This window comes from Chlamydotis macqueenii, chromosome 4 (assembly GCF_036417535.1).
Source record: "Chlamydotis macqueenii isolate bChlMac1 chromosome 4, bChlMac1.mat, whole genome shotgun sequence".
Classification (NCBI taxonomy): Eukaryota; Metazoa; Chordata; class Aves; order Otidiformes; family Otididae; genus Chlamydotis; species Chlamydotis macqueenii.
Window position 1 is genome coordinate 14,633,678 of NC_141559.1, and position 17,747 is coordinate 14,651,424.

At 38.7% G+C, this 17,747-nt stretch overlaps 1 protein-coding gene across 5 annotated transcripts in view; it reads left to right on the plus strand.

Annotated features, from left to right (window-relative positions):
- GAB1 (GRB2 associated binding protein 1) overlaps window positions 1-17,747 on the plus strand; it is a 102,384-nt gene that overhangs the window by 52,427 nt on the left and 32,210 nt on the right. For all 5 annotated transcript variants that reach the window (XM_086746536.1, XM_086746533.1, XM_086746535.1 and 2 more), the window contains exon 2: window positions 7,183-7,477. In XM_086746536.1, the coding sequence (XP_086602662.1) occupies window positions 7,183-7,477 (295 nt within the window). The remainder of the gene's footprint in view (window positions 1-7,182; window positions 7,478-17,747) is intronic.

Here is a 17,747-nt window from a genome sequence, read left to right on the forward strand (position 1 = left end):
TTTGCAGGTGATCAGAAATGACAGGATATTTATAGGTATGAGAAGTGGACAAGATGATGTAGGAAGACAAAGGGATCATTTGGTCACTGGTCCTAGCTTGGAGATGGTGAAATGAGGGCTGCAGATCTCCTGCTTTATTGCTCCATACAGATCTCTGAATCAGCTCTCCTTTGGTGAAGAGATGATAATAATTCTCTGCCTGCGGGAGTATGGCAGAGAGAAATTCGTGCTTGCCATGAGAAAATCTCTGACATACTGCAGAAGAGTAAGTATTTGTTGAAGTGACTGATGCTGCCAATCATAATAAGGATCAGTTTAATGAATTAGATGATACAGACCTGGCTGCACAATTACATTGGGAATAGGCATTTTCTTTAAAGAAAAAATAAATTAAAAAAAAAAATAAACAAGAACCTCCATGCAAAATGGAGAGGACTATGAAGACATTAATTTAGTTTTAGATTAACAAAATCAAGCAACAGTTAGTACTACACTGTCTGAATTGTGTTTTGTGCCTTTTTTTGACGCTTTAATTAACGGTGTAACACTGGGAGACTAATCCACATGCTGAAACGTCAGTTATGAAACAGTGCTCACAGTAAATCTGTGTGGAAGTATTGTTCTGCTGTATTTTCAGTGTTTTCTTTTGTTTATTTAACAAGCTAAAGTTAGAATCGACAGCACAAGACTAGAAAATGGTGACAATAGTTTGAAAACAGGAAATTTTGGCCTTGTGTGTATTCGGAACAGATGATCAGGATGATGGCCAGGAGAGTGGAAACTTCCACTGAGACTGTTTTTTCCTTATTTTGCTCAGTGAGAAAAGATGGTGCTTCCTGGAAAACAAGTCTTAAGTATTTAAAGAAAGTTGTAATGTATTCAATATTTTCCTTGTATCACATTTGTTTATTTTCCAGCAATCTGGTTATACTTCTTGGTACTTAACACTACTAAAAGTAACGTGTTTGGACTATTGTCAAATCTCTTGGAAATGCTCTTAGAATTAAGACATTAAACATGCTTTTTTGTGCTCAGTTTAGTTGTTCTGTCTTACATTTAAAAAAAAAAAAAAAAAGGGCATCATTTTTAGGGAAGAGGAAGGCAGTTGCCAGTAGGTGTTATGACAGTGGTTTTCAAAAGTAACTAGTAATTACATGTTCTTCAGTTCTGGTGCTCATAATATAGTCCCTTTAAAAAAAAAAAAAAGTTTTAAAAGATTTTAAGAAAACACTTTCTGAAAAACACTGCTGAGTTTATTTCCATGTAGAAATAAAGTGTTAATTTCTCTGGGAAAATACCAGCTGAAATTTTGAAATTTCACCATGTTGGAGTTAGTTCTGCAAGCCAGAAGAGCAGCAAGTAGAAAAAGCGAAGTTCTGTACTTGAAGTGCTGTTACCTAGCGTGACCTCCTTTGGCTCCTTCCCGGCAGTCCTCCCAGATGCGTGCCTTGTGGGGCAAAGCTCGTCAGTGACAGTTGTCACTGGTCTGTGCCTACCACAAACAGGATTTTAAAAAAAGCATAGTGTGAAGGAAGACTTATTTTTATTTCATTCGAGCTTCTAATGGGATGTAGAGCATGGGTCTAACATGCAAGTCAGTGAGGCTGTGCCAGAGGTGTGTGTGTCCTGAGATGAACAGAATGCCTGGACACCAGAAATGTGGAGGCAAAAAGGAGAATAAATATGTATCAACATCTGTTTGTGATCCTTCTTCCTGTTGTTTGTCAAAGACTGTAGCAATTTCACTATTGTTTAACCTTTGCACTGGAAAAGAAGTAAAGGGAGAAGTATAAATTAAATAGATGGGAGCAAAAAGCATGAAGAAAATTAAATCAGCAGACAACTGAAAAGACCTCAGTGGTAGGTTCAGGACTTAAGCAAATATCCAGAAAAGCATTCTGAACTGACCTTGGGCTGTCTTTTTTTTCCTCTCTACTTCTCTCTGGTTCATGCTCTGCATGTCTTTTACTTACTGCGTAAGTTCTTTTGGAGCAAGGAAATGTTTTGTCGTGTGTTTGTAAAACAAACATCAAGTGTTCTTTTGGATCCTTCCCTGTGCCCCTGGGTAAGTTGCTTCTTTCTTCCAAGTCTTAGCTGAACTCCCTGGAAAAGGAGGATGCCAAATACTGCCCTTTTAAAGTACTGTCCGTGGAGTATGGAGATGAAAACCTAAGCACAAATGTCTGCACACTTGAGAGATGAGAAGGAAGGTCTGAGATTTGTAATTTTATTCCTGCATCTACTGGTCATACATAGGGGAAAGATTTATTAGCAATATTCATAGAGCGAGATGTAAGTGATACCCTTTTTGGTTCAGCCAGTGCTCAGCAGTTTTGGAGGGTTTTTTTGACTGGATGCTACCCAAGAGAAAAAAAAAAGATGATAAATGTGCTAGAAGAGGAAAATCAGCTTTAAGTGATGTGAGGATTATGAGTAATAATACTTAGCAAACCAAAGAAGGACAATTGACCAATTTATCAGTAAGCAGAGTTACTTGACCACGTGAGAGCAAATGCTGTAAAAAATTGACCAGAAAAAAAGTTGTCCTTGGTTTAATATTTCTAAGCTTTTATTTAAACATTTAATGTAATTATTTTGGCCTCTTGAGCAACAGCTTGAGGAGATCAAAATGGAAGGTCAAATCCTTTTTAAAACTCTAAATGTAAATTATCTACTCTTTCCTGCCCCTTCCTCCTTGCTTTCCTTCTCCATTTACACATACATCGCCTATTTCTTACGTCTTTGAACTACAGCCAGCAGCTGAATGAGGTACATCTCAAATATATATGATGGGAGAAAAAGATGTAATCCATAAATGTGAAGATTAAGGGAGGTATAGCTATGACTTCTTCAACAGATATACCTCTTGTAAGGAGATCAGATTGTAAATCCTGGGCACTGCATGCAGGTTTAGCTACAGTCTTAAAAACAAACAAACAAAACCAACAAACAAACCAAACCCCAACACTGCTAAATGATGCTTTTTGCCAATTTCTTAGCTGATTCACTTGCTTTTAAATCGGCAGTTTGCTTATATGTGAGTGGAAAAAGAAATTGTGGGAATTTCTTGGTTTTGCTTTGTAACCTACTTGAAGGGCTGCGTGAAAAATACAGAATTCCTCTATTCCTTTGATCATTTGACGCTCTGTGGGTGAGCAGCTTGTCACATTTTAGACTACCTCAAAAACAAGCAAACAAGCTTGTTTCTATAGTTATGATGGTCTCATGATACGATGGTCTCATGATACAAACGGGACAATGTTTGGCAAGAGTGTTGGTGTCCTGTGTTAGGCCAGCTGATATGCTTTGCAGCTCAAAGGAGAAAACAAGCTGAGAGGCACACAAGGGCTTTCTTAGTCTGAAACAAAAGCAACAAACCCCCTTAAACCTTGTTTTGTAATAGTTTACAAAGCCTACACAGGCTTTTGGTGAACTTGATTCCCATGACCCTCACCATACTCCACTTTTAAAAGGAACAATTTTACTTCTGAATTAGGTTTTTGATCTGTATGCAGTGTTTTGTAACTAGGTGTTAGTATATTTATGGAATGTATTTTTAAAACTCTATTTATTTTAATAACACACATTTTATAGATATGAAAAAAATCTTTCAATAAAAAACCGCACCTTTTCTCTATTTGTTCAAATACCTTTCCAGAATTAAGTGATATTGGTACTGGGACAAAATGTCTAAATACCATACTGGCTATTTTTTTGTTTTCTCAAACTTACTGCAGTTGACTTTTAACACAGACAACCAGTGTTTGATAATGTATGGCCGATAACATCAGTAACGTGACAGAGAATTAGTACCTGTAATTTTCCTGTGACTTAAACCAATTGCAGCTTTTTTGGTGATTATGAGAAATAGTAACATGCGCTGTAAAAGAAAATGCAAAATTTTCAAACTAGAATGCTTGAAGGGGTAAAAAAAAATATATATATATTGCATTTGTGTAAATACGTATTTGCACACGTGTGCACTCTCTTTTAGGGATTTCTTTTTGGAAAGCCATTACTGAAGAAGCTCTCTTACACATACAGCACAGTAGCCTGTACTTCAGTGAGGCAGTGTACAGCTTTCGTTACAATGACAAATACTGAAATGTTAAAAATAGATCAAGCTTTAAGAATCCCAGATATTTTCAAATAACAAAGAGTGATTTATGTGGGCTCATTTTGCACTTTGACAAAATATAGAGGCGCTTTTGTACTATGATTAGCAAGGGTGCTGATGTCAGTTCGCTTGTCTAGCTTTTAGCTTTATTCTGCTGCTAAATTGTGCTTTGTACTGTAATCCAGAGAACCTTTGTATCTGCCTTATTAGTGTGTAGTTTATGGAATTACTTTTGTTTTTGAATATAATCTGTGCCAGTTTCAGTGAGTGTGACTCATTATATGACTGAAATAAACACTCACATATGCACTGTGTGAAAACTCTTCAAAAATAGTAGCAGGTGCTAGTAGGCTGAATTCAACGTTTTCAGTACTTTATAGTTGCTATTTTGTAGCTCGAAGAGCTGAAAGCAAATTCTGTTTAGCTGGTTGATTATTCTGAATTTTTAAGAGTCCTATTTACTCATTAATGCTCAACAGAGATTGTCAGGATTGCTAAGAACCTTTCACTCCTTAACACAGTAGTAGAAATAAACTTACAGAGGAGGCATGCTTGGTTGCTTCAGAGTTGGTTTGTTGGTTTGTTTGGTTTTTTTGTTACACAAATTGTGAGACAAAATGCACTGTGCTTCTCATTTGCTCTTGTCCCTCTTGTATCTCTAATCTTGTTTCCTCCTGACTTAAGGTTTGAAAATTTCATCTGAATGACTGAAGGCTGAGGTTAAAGATAAAGCTACTTTCTGTAAGCGGCAGAGTTTTGCAGTTTGGTTCATAACAGTTATCTGTGATCGACCTTGTCTGGAGAGAGAGAGAGCCTCCGAAGTTTCCTGTTATCCCAGCATCTAAGTTGTCACTTGATTTGGAAACAGGAAACAAAACAAAGTTTGCCAGTGTTTTTAGGCCGCTGTTAAACAGTGCTTATCAGCTCTGCTACTAGAAGATGCTCTCATTTGAAATCTAAATTGAAGGGGGTTCATCTGATACATCTTCTGGTTCTGTGTTTTACTGTTCGCCCAGTTAAACCTAACTGCTACCATGGAAATAGTTGCTTGAGACATTGACTTGATTCACACAGTTTGGCATTTACAGGCAGATGCTGTATTCACAATTACAATAAATATAGTTTTTCTATAAAGTATAAAAGTTATCTTAAATAACTTCTAGAAGCTTGGTAGTTGGAGAATGGATCACAAGCCTTAATTAAGCTGTCTGGCATTTTTCCCTTTCTCCTGTTTTCTGTATTACCTTTTCATAATAGCTTCCTAAGCTTGATACCCAAAAAAGGCATGCCCACTTGACGATGAGGGTTTTGTGAGTCTTTAGTGCAAAGCTGAAGGCACTGATTCGGAGCTGGAAGATGGCAGTGCAGTTCTTTGTCTGTTTTGCCCTCCCTCCACTAGTTTGAAGGTAACAGCAACATAAAAACGAGATGGAAACACTCTTGTGCCTCACGAAAATGGGTCTGAATCTTTTCCTGATACACAGTAAGAAACTCGTGTTGTCAACACTGCGTCCCAGTGTGTAAAGGATATCACATATCTTGACCTCTTCTGGGACCATCCTTGATGGTTGATTTCATCCCTTTCCTTGGTTAGCACACAGCCAGGGCTGGCCAAAAGGAGAACTTGCTTACGTGTTTTGTTTGGTTGATTTTTGAATTTCTTCTGTTGGTTTTTTTTTTGGTTTTTTTTTTTTTTTGTCATTCCAAAGGACTTGCTGGCAACCTTATTTGAATATCCTGAAGAGGTTTTAAATGGGGTGTCTTGGGGCATGATGTGAGTCTGCAGTGTAATGCACAATGGTTTGGCTACTTCATTGATTTGCCTTGGTCTCCAACTTTGCTGAAAAGCATCAAAACAAATGGACGAAACAGTGATGGCTCCCAACTGTGTCCAGGCTCTACTTTCATATTTCTAACTGTGAATGCAGTGCAGCTCTTCCAGTGGGCAATGGCAGTACGTCTGGTTTTTTCTAGTGCCCATTATCCTGGTGCTTGTGCATATAAAGAAGCTTATAGTTCAGAATGCTGTATTGCTGGTAGAGCTGGGGAACCAAAATGCAGCTAAATGGGGCAATAAAGATACTCTTGGTAATGCCAGGACAGTTGTATGCAAGCCTTGGTTTCTTGGTTTGAGTTAGCATCTTTGGTGAGAATTATGCCAGGTGACAGAGGCCCGTGGGAATGAAAGGCAGCTGAGGATTAGTTGGAAGATGAGGCATTGTAGTTGTGCTTTTCTCCTGCACCAGCTTCTTTGTATCTACAGCGTCAGGAAGGCTGGTATAGCAAGCACGCTGTCAGATTGTGAAATGTATTTCTTCTGTGAATGTACCTTCCACAGAGACTGTTTTATGTGGTAAAACTGTAACATTTGGTCATTTTCTCCATCCCCATCTCTCTTAACTGTTTCCAAAATAATAATGTAGCTCTTTTTCTGTAAGAAGTACTATTGTAGAAATACTGTGAGGTTCTGAGTGCAGAGTTCCCCTAACATTGAGGCGAGTGTACTATGTGAGCATTGTCTCACAATGCGTTATTCTTTAAATGCAAGTTGCTATCATTGAGTGTCATTGGAAAGTTCAGAGTATAATGCATTAGCCTGAAGCAGCAGATACTGAAAACAAGACACTATGGAGTACTTAAAGATCTATTCTATTTTGTCTTCCCCGTGCCTTCATCGACGACTTCCTTCAGAAGTTTTTTGTGTGTGCTTTTTTCCCTCTCCTGGTCCCCCTCTCCCTTTTTTTCTTTATTGGATTAATCCTTTCTCATTGTGTAAACAGTGATTTAATTATATGTCCCCTTCTTAAAAACAAAGCTCAAATACAGAAGAAATAAACTTTAAAATACAAATGCAGTAATCCTCTAGTTCACTGCTGTAACAGTACGTAAACAGATTGTGTTAAATGTAGGTAACTGGTGTGTAATCTATTAGAACTAATTGAACTACTTATTGTTAATCAATTCAACCCAACTTGAAACCATACCCAAAAGGTAACAGTCTTGAAGTATGATTTCCTCCTTCTAATTTTTCTCTTTTTTTTTTTTTTCTCTCCCCCAATTTTCAGGCATGGAAGAGGAGATGGTTTGTGCTTCGCAGCGGCCGTTTAACAGGAGATCCAGATGTACTGGAATACTACAAAAATGACCATGCCAAGAAGCCTATCCGTATTATTGACTTAAATTTGTGTCAACAAGTGGATGCTGGATTAACGTTCAACAAAAAAGAGTTTGAAAACAGTTATATTTTTGATATCAACACTATAGACAGAGTTTTCTATTTGGTAGCAGACAGCGAGGAGGAGATGAATAAGTGGGTTCGATGTATCTGTGATATCTGTGGGTTCAACCCTACAGATGAGGGTAAGTTCTGTTGGTTTTTCTGAGAAAGTGCAATGCCTACATGCGAAAAGATCAGATGACTATCTTTAGCTGGCATATGTTTTAAAACTTTTATGCATTGACTTTGAAACTTCCTTGTTACTCTGAAAAAAAGTAAGCAGAACAGAGGGAGATATTAAAAAATCGTTACAAATTAAGTGTGCCGTACAGCTTTGATGGTGCTCTTGTGTTTTGCCTGATGTTAGATCTTAAGAGTATAGGAAAAATATTTAAGTAAAATCACACAAAACAGAAGATAATCATAATCATCAAAGGAATCCCATTTGGTATAAAATACATGGTTATGCAAGCAGGAATGAGTGCAAAATGTCAGGTTTCTAATATTACGATTTCTCCATCTGCTTTGCAACTTGGGAAAAAAAAATCCACCCTCCACCAGCCGAAACAAACAAAAAATAACTTGTAGTTCTCCCCTATCCAGAGCTAATCCTACCAAAATAGACATTGTGTGAAAGCAGCTTGTAAGAAACAGGATGAAGTGTTTAATTCCTACAAATACCTTGTGGCCATTGCTTGTCCTGAATCCATCCTTATTAATTTACTTATTATTCCTGATAGTGGGTTGCATGACTTGCTGTAGCTCTGGGCACATTTTTGAAAATGACTGGAAAATATTGTTACTTTCTGAGGAGGAGCCCTTTTCTTTCTCCTTATTGCAGTTTTGAACTAAAACTTTGTCACAAAGACTTCATCTATGAATTACCACTCTAATAGCAAATTCAGTGAAGGGTACTTGTTTTGACAGTTCCAGCATGTTTTTATGACATCCTGAACATAACCAAGACCACCCACAGCACGTTTCTAAGAGCGATTGCCATGTGATTCAGTGTTCGGTCTGCCAGGCAGCCGTTAGGTACGGGAGAGAGGTAGGCAGGGGGTTGCTTTTCAGTGGCTAACACACGAGTGCACCAGTGCAGCTGGGGGCAGGAGGTGCTCAGAAGTCATTGGTTCTGGGGACAAACTAGGAATCTGGGAAGTAAGGAGAAAGTGCATTTAACTGGCAGCTCTTGTGTATGTGGGAGCGCAAAGGAGCCTGTTCCCATTGCATGGAACGGAGAGGTAGGGGTCCCCTCAAAGCCGTGAGGCCTTTCCTTGCTGAGAGCTGGTGTATTGCTAGTCCTTAATTTTCTGTTGATGTTACATCTTCTGTTGTACTGAAGATGAAACATACTGTGAATGCAGAGAGAATTAACTGTGCCCTCACTGGCTGTTTTGACCAGAACTGGTTTTTCCTTCAGTGAGTTGTATCAGTAGCTTACCCCCATTATACTCTCATTGTGTGTTTCATCTTCGGCATTTTAGCTTTGTCTGAATTATACCAACACCTTTACTTTACGTAACTGAGAGCTGACAGTACTCTCTGGTTTATGAGTTCAGTAATGTCTTGCAGTGCATTGAGGAAGAATTAAAAAAGGAAAATGAGTTGCTGAGTGTCTGTTTATTGCAAAGTTCTTGTTTTTACAAGATAAATCTTCCTGCTAATGGAAGAGCAAGCCATAAACTTACTTCACAAAATTTGTGTTAACCTACAGTTTATTCAGAGAAGTTAAAGAATAAGTGAAGTTCACCCCAGATAATAAAAAAGCACTACTATTTTAGCATGGAAATAAACAAAAAGAGATTGTATGGGGCATAACCAACATTCCCTTGAGCCTATGGAAGCGGAAGATAGTTTTCTTTGAAGCTGGACAAAATGTCTCCTGTCAGACTGTTTAAAGGTCTTATTACCGGAGGACTGTCATTGGCATCCTTTGCTCAATCAAGGACTGGAGGCACTGCTGCCCCGTTGTTCCGGCTGCTGTTCATTTGGAAGCCCAGTCCAATTGCTTCCTTGGATTTACAAAGAAAATTACCAGATGGTGTTGGTTAGTGCTATTAGAAAACAAATATGGAGTTGTTCTGGTATTGGGAATAAAGAGGGAGAAAGAGTTAATCGTAACTGTGGAGAGACCAAAAAATGTCACTTCAGACTAGGTCTGAGCTGCTCCTTCCGTACTTAGTGAAGACTCAGAAATTTCTGTGGTGTGAAGTTTGTGTTTTCTTTTATTCCTTTTCTTAAAAATAAGTATTTACAGCAATTTCCATCTATCTAATGCTTTGTTGTGATCTTCCAACTGGAAACTGATTCATGCACATGAAGTCTGTTCGTTCTGGAGATCTGCAATGTTACATTTGTATTTGGACTGAGTAGGTAAATTTATGTTCTTTAGACATATTTAGAAGCCATTGAGTCTCCAGCTTTCTGATTGCATCATAGTATAGTGTAATCTGTAATGATTACGTTATAATTATATTATATAACTTTCAATAGGGCTTTCTTTTAAGGAAGGGTTTACCGTAATTTAGGTCCTTCAAACTTACAACAAGGTGGAAACAGGAAGGAAATATTTTTTTTAAAATAAACTAAATAATTTTTCTATTTTTGTAAAGAAATCTATGGTTACTTTTTATGTTTCCTTCAGCTAGTGCTTCTTGTTTTCAAATGGAAGCTGTAAAACATTTGTTTCTGTAGCATCTTTCTTTTTAAAATCCATGTGCAAAGGTGAGGGGAGCTACACTTGAGCATGGGTTTTAAGTTCACCACCGAGTTTCTTACTGTACTTTTAACATCCATATTTTCTCTGTAAGGTCATAATATAATAGGTTGTTCAGAGGTTAAAATGTAACTATAAGCAAATATATGTTGCCTGTGTTTTGTGCGCTTTGAACTCCAGTGAGAGACGTTTCTGAATGGAGAGACTAAGTGGACGTGGGAAATTACTGTTCTCTGCCTGGTGCTGTGGAGACCTCAGTTGAAATACTGTGGCCTGAGCTTCAAGAAGGATGAGGATAAATGTTTAAGGAACAGTAGAAATACAAGAAATGGATTTTTAGAAGTGATAGATGAGGAGAAAAGTTGAAGGATTTTTTTTTTTTCTCCCAGGAAGAAAATACTGAGGGAAGAGCTGACTTTCAAAGTATAAAAAGCTGTGATGAGCAGGACATAGATCAGTTGTTATCTGAAGAGAAAAGTAATTTGTTTCTCTTCTCAGTGAGTGATGTAACGATAAAGAAAAGCCTTCTAAGGATATTTAAGCACAGGCTGTGAAAGCCCTTCCTTAGAATTCAGTAGACATCTGTGATGAATGTTTTATACGTGATCCAGCTCCATGCATCTGTAACTTCATGACTTGCGTGCTTGGCAGAGCAGGGGAAGGAGGAAATAATCTTACTATATGCAAACATGTTACTTGCATGTATTCATTTGAATAAAGATAGCAATAACAAAGTAAACCAGAAGATATAACAAAGTAAAGCAGAAGAAAAAGAGAAAAGGGAAGAACTAGATGTTGAAGTCTACGATTACATTTACACAAATAATTACATGGGGTAGAAGAAAGTTTCTGTCATCATAAGGACCGTATTTTGAAAGAGCTACAGCTTGTTTCACACATGCTTTCAAAGTTTGCAGTTTTTCTGTTCGGGTAGCTGCTGTCCGGTGTATGCCACTCATGCCTTCTGCATTTTGAAGAATAAAACTATTTTCAGATAACCATTTTTTTTTTTTTCTAAACTGTGTTCTGATAATAAATGCACTGCAGGTGGATCATAGCTTGGGTGTAATATCAGTGACTGGCAGGATGGACGTAATTCCCCATTTTTGATCCTGAGTCCTTGTTTTCTCTCTAATGCTGCGTGGTCGGGCATGACTGCTGCTGCGCTGTAGTGGAGATCAGTCTGTAGGATCAGGATACCCCTGTGCTGCCTGTAACACAAGTGTGGAGCAGAAAACAGGCTCTGCCACTAGGAACTTACTGTCTGCAGTAAGAGACATCAAAGCCATGGGAAGAAGTGAAAGCAAATAAGGTGATTTTGACCATTGTGACAGATAAGTGATCTTAGTGCTTCTGCTGTTGGAGTGTTCTTGAACACTGGGATTTTTGAGAAGAAATTTTCAGGAGGTCTTTCAGAAATAAATAGTGGACATTGCAGATGTTTAGGGTGCCCTTCCTGCATGAAGGGTGTTCCTCTAAGAAATAAAAAAAAAATATTCTTCTTGGACAGCTTTAACAAGTGGATGATAGAGATTGGCACACTTGGCAAGTCAAAATCACCATGTCAATAACATATGATGAATATTAGAGAACTTGGTCATGAAAGGGTTAAAAAATGAGGAGAAATAGAATGAGCCTTTAGGTGAAGGAAGGGAGGGTCTGGAGGAGCATAGAGAGAAGTGCAAGGACAGAGTAATAAGCTTTTTAAAAAAAGTTTTTGCAACGAAGTTGCACCATAGAGATTATATGCTTAATGACGAGTTGAGATTTTTTTTTGTATCTCTTGGATGTGATTAACTAGAAGGAAAGTCAGCTCAAAGGTGATGTGCTGGGAGAATGAGTGACTGGTGACCTGGAGTGAAGTAAGGAATAACATGAAAGGACTGAGTTAGGCATTAGGAGAGACCCTCTGGGTAAGGATTGTGGTCTCTTTTCTTAGAAGTGAGGCAGTAGGTTTAGAGGGAAGAGTGGCACAAGGCTTTTTTGGTTGGTTGCTTTGGGGAAGTAAAGGTGGGAGATAGTGGCCACTGAGATGTAAAAAAAATGGTGGTGGTTTTTGGTTTGGTTTTTTTTTTTTGAGGGTGGAATTGCTGAGAGGAAGGTGAGGATAGACTGTGAAGGAGGCTGTCAGAGTTGCAAGATTTCATCTGGCAAAACTGCAGAGGAATAATAAAATCAGAAGAAGCAGGATCAGAGAAGAACCTGAGACTTGGCATAGCAGGTTTGGTAGAGATGGTAGCTAATGACTAAAGAGCTGAGTAAAGGGAGGCAAATTTGAGATAATCCTTGACCATTATCCAAAGGAGAAAGAGAAGGCTAAGATGTCTTTGACTTCAGATGATGTGGTTAAAGGATGGGGTCGCTGTGTGAGATGATGATGAATAGAGCACAAAATCTGCAACAATATGTCTTCCCTTACAAGTATATGAGGAAAAAGTTCATATATTAAAAGGATGTAATTTACTATCAGGAGTGGGGTCAGAATCTTAATCTTAAGTGTTTGGGGTCATTAAGCTGGCAGCTGCATGTGACAAAAATACGTATGGAAGGTGATTCTGCTCCTCCTTGAGGAAAAATAAACTAATGAATCTAATGTGCCTAGGTAATGAACTTAATTTTCCCTGGTTCCTGCTTGGACACCTTTTGTGGCATTAACATCACCTGATGAGTTGCTGGAAGGGGATTGCAAGAGGAGGGGGGTTGGTAAACTGTTCTACAGATAGCTGGTTCTCAAGTCGTGAGGTGCTGTGAGGCCATACGTGGAAACCTCTCTGACGTGCAGCGGTGCCTGCAGTTTCAGACAGTGTGCTGCAGCCCCGGCTGGGTAAACTCTCCATGTGGCCAGAGCAGCCCGCTCTGCTGAGGAGAGCTCTGGGCCTTTTTAGTGAGGCAAAACCCCCAAATGTTTTAATGTAATGGGCTGCACTGTTTCTCTTCACAAGCACCTACAGAAGTTAGTCTATAACAGGACTCCTTGATTATTTTCCTACGTCATCCAGCCTGCGTACCAGCTGAAGATGGAGAGAACAAGCTACAGATGTTTCTTTTTTTCCCCCATTTTGAATTAATGGTCTTCAAAATAAAATTGCAGGTGGAGAGGGGGAAGAAATTCTGAGTGGAAATGATGTTGGTATTTTCAAATTTTAGATGGGTAACCCAAAGTGCAGCTTAAAATTACATATGAACTGCAGATAGTAAGTACTAAATTTTAGATGTGAGCTCTGCAAGCTGGAAATCTCAGCGTGTCATAGGAACTTGGAACAGTCATGTTTCTGGTTCCAATGCAGGAGCCAGTGTTGTCCTGAGCATAACATACAACAAGCAACTGCTGAATTCATCGTTAGTGTTCTTTAAATAGTGTTCATCAAGTTTATCTTCAGAAAAAGAGAGATACTTTGACATTATATTAAACTAAGAAAGCAAACTTGTGAAATGCACAGAAACTATGAGGCGATGGATGCTCTGTCCCTGGAAACATTCAAGGCCAAGTTGGACGAGGCTCTGAGCAACCTGACTAGATGGCCTTTAAAGGTCCCTTCCAACCCTAAATACTGTATGAGTCTATGAACTTTTTATTAAAGTATTTTAAAATATTTTCTATGGGTATAGCAGAAAGGTTCAGAATTGAGGCTCACTGCATAGATTTCATATTGATTGTAAGCTAATAACTTGTGCTGAAAACCAAACCCAGACTAGCATGTGCATGCATCTTGTGGGCTGCATCTGGCTCACATCTATTGAATTAAGTATGCGAACAGAGTAAGCGCTCGTTTGTCTGTGCCCGTCAGCGTGCACGTGCTTGCACTCTGTGTGTGCACATGCACACATGTGGCCGTTTGTTTCCAGGATCTTTCACTTGAGACCATGTAGAAGCTGACAGTAGAGGAAACTCCAGCAGTGTATTTCAGGATGTATCTCATTACATTAAGCAGCACAGATAATGACTTAACAGACTTTATTATTATTATTTTTTTTAAAAGGTTGTTTTAAAGATTAATGTGAAGTCTTTTTTTTTTTATTATGGCTCCCACTGTTGTACCCGTAAGTTTTTGTTCAAGGTTATTGCTCTCATATTTTGTTGGCCATTGGTTGTTTTAATGATAACATCTGCATCATAGTAAATGGATTGAATCAAGCATCTCAGAAGAATAATAAACTCATGCAATTGCATATTTGCTGCTGATTCACTGTTACAGTGGGAAAGTCCCATTTCTATTTTAGTCCTCCTACCTACCATCTGCAAAGAATGCATTTTCTTACTTTGATTGCAGTTTTGACATTTAAAGAATGCTTGCTGTAATGAGGCTTCTGTGTTTTATTCGCTATGAGAACATTTCAAGTATTTACATAATTAGAATATTAAGAGACTATATCATAATGGAGAAAACAATTTAATTTTTTCTCGTATTTAAAAAAAACAAAACACAAAAACAATCCTAAATGCAAACTCCCGCACTCAGGTCTTCTAGATTGTTCATAAAGCGCAGATATAGGAATATGTGGAATAAAGAAGTTTTGTATAGTTAAGAAGGAAGAGAGGGAAGCCTTTTATTTATTCTTGTTCTTGTTTTTCCCTCATTAATTTTATGATTGTTTTATTAGGGAGGCAAATACAAAAATGGTTATGAGGAAAATAAATATAAATTCTGGCGAAGATGATGCCTGTAGCTGCTCTTAACAAACCAACTCAGAAAAGATAAAGCTCTTGCCCTGTTTTGAGAAAGCTGCTTGTTCTAGCTGTACTGAATGCAGGAATTATAAAAACAAAATAGGATTCTTGTTACGCTCATTTGCATGTTAAATATTCTGGATGTTTTTCCAGCTCCTAGTTATTTCAAAGCAGTCCGAGTATCTGAGCTCTGGGAACAAACCAAATGACTTACAGTGCTCTTTGGTGTGCAGATGACCCCTTCCCTAAAAATCTGCTGGCCCAAAGTGGGGCAAGCGGATGATTGTACTCTTTGAAATCATAATAGGCTGCTGGGAGAAATTCTTTCCTTCATATCAGCTTCTAAAGTACGTGGCTAAAAAGAATATTTGAGAGGGTACAGATAGGCAAACAGCATTCATTTGCTCAGTGATCAAAGTCGTTAACATTGCTGTTTTCTTCGTAGTCAAATTTGAAATAGCTTGAATGCTAAAGCAAATAAGAAGTAGCCCAGCAGTGAAGTGCTTTAGACTAAGTTCACTTGCTCTTTAAATAGCGTAGGCTAATGTGTGATTTAACACGTACAAAATGCCTGTATGAGGATGAATTTCCAATCAGAAAGTTGGTATTTTAATAGTTTAATGCTCTATCCACTGAAAAAAAAAAAAAAAAAAAAAACCAAACCAAAAAAAACCCACAACCAAAAAAAAACCCCAACTAAACCACAGAAAAAAACCCCACAACAGATCTGTAGGAGGAATTGGGGCTTTTGTCAAGTGGTATCTGTGTCAAAATAAATGAGGCAACTCATCACAAGGATCCATAATGATCCATTAACATTAATGGGCCCCAAATCCTTGCTCAGAGAAAAGATCGTGAACCTTCTGGACAGTGTCACCTTTAATACTCTGTAACAATCAAAAGGTAAATGGTTAGGATACGAACAGAAGGAATTATTGTTATGTCTTTGTAAATCAATGACTTTTTTTGCACATTTAGTGCAATAGTTTCCCTTCTCAGGAAGGAATTAGTAGGGCTAGGAAAGGTGAGGGTGAAGGGAAGCCAGATCTGCGATGACATGGCTTCTGTACCAAGAAAAAATAAGTAGCACCAACTCAGTAAAGCTATGGCAAAGCTGTATGAAGTTGAGAATGGAGGTTACGAATAGGAGGCAATTGTTCACTGTTTCTCTGAAGATGGGAGTTGAAGGATGTCAAGTGAAACTATCGGGCAGCAGATTTAAAATGAAGTGTTTTTTCGTGCCATGTGTAAGGTGTGGAGCTCGCTGCCACAGGATGGTAGCGGAAGTCAAAAATATAAATGTACTTGGAAGGGGTAGGACAAATTCAAAGAAAACTCAGCATAGGCTGTGGATGCAGCCTCTGCCCTGGGGTGCCCCAAAGCTGTAGAGCCCCAGAAGCTGGAAGCAGTGTGGCAGGCTTTCCCTGCTGCTTGTGCTGGGTCTGGCTGCGACAGGCCATCATTGGAGATGGCATCTGGCCTTCAGAGACCGCAGATCTGAGCCAGTATATTTACCCTCATGGTCTTCACCACCTTGCCTCCTTTCACCAATTACAAGTTACACCCAGCCTTTAACTTCCTTTTCTTTCTCACACACACACTTTTTTCTTACTCCCTCTTTCTCCAAACTTGGTGGCTACATTGGTCCTCTTTCTTGATTTTATTTTTTCCCTGGAAAGTTGCCCTTGAGTTTTGTTACTCTTCCTGGGAATGCTAGTGCATGGTTTGTTTAAATGCGTCAGCCTCACGTAGGCAAGCATCTGACTGTATACCTGTTGAGCTCTCCTGACTACCTAATTGACACACCCGTCTTCCCTGGAAGCTGCAGGGACATCTTGTTTAATTTCTTTTTTTTCCTCTTATGTGAACTTGGCATCAAGCAGAACTAATGACATGAAGGTCGTGTGTAGTCAGGGACAGGGAACAGGGATGGGGATTGTGGTACACCGAACCCCTTGAGGATCTGGTCTGTAAGTGTGGCCAAAGAATGAGAGTTTATCTGGCAGGAAACCTTTTCTTCTGTGCTCTTACTTGTGCATAAATTTATTTGCATTCCTCAGTTTTGGAGGGGATAGGACAGAGAATTACTTGTCCTTTTTCCCACTACCTTTTTTCCAGGAGCAAGAAATACATGCCTAGTAGGTCCATTCAGGGACTTCTCTGTTCCTGCTATTGAACTCCAGCATTAGGGAAATGAAGAAATATCAGTAGGTACCTCAAGCAGGCTCCTTCAAAGCTCTTGAAATTCCTAAATAGTAGAAAATGGTTCATATTTTAATATTTAGCATGTAGTAAAGAAACCATTTTGGTTTTGTGTGCGTGATCACTGGGTGCAGTCTGGCCTTGCCTTTGTTCTGCTAACTAGTTTGATGGATAGGTCAGGCACAACCTTTTATAAAAACTTTTTTTTTTAGGTTATCCTACCTTTTCAGGTAGGTTGAGTTGAGGAATTTTCATACACCTAGCCTTCTTCCACCCACATGGGTGTGGTGGGATTTAATTTCTGAGCCTGTGTAAGTGCCATGGGAGTTCAAAGCAAGTAGTGCTGTTCCTATTTCCACATCTAAATCACTTGTACCCAGTGTACACAGAACTGGAAGCAGGAGGGCTGTGTTCTGGTCTGCTCGTCTGGTTCTTCCCAGGATAGTGCGGGGAAGCAGAGGCTGGATGAAGTTACTTTGTAGTGCGTAGCTGCCCTGTAAGCCTGACAGGAGCTGTCTGCGTTGGATAATAATATGTTCATTTAAACAATGCTAATAATCAGCGTCCATTCTTGAGATGTGCAAACTGCAATGTACAGAGTTGCAAGTACAAGGGAGCCTTGAGAACTGAGCAACAACTTGCTTAATTATGTTGTTCTTAGTCAATGTATTATTAAAACAATGAAAAAGTTAAATGATTGTTTAATGTTTGACAGTGTCAATATTTTCCAGTCTCCCAGGTAATTTAATAGTCGGGATACATGTGTTTCAAAGGAAAAGAGAAGTTACTCTAGAATATACATGAATGGGACGTGGATAAGAATTAC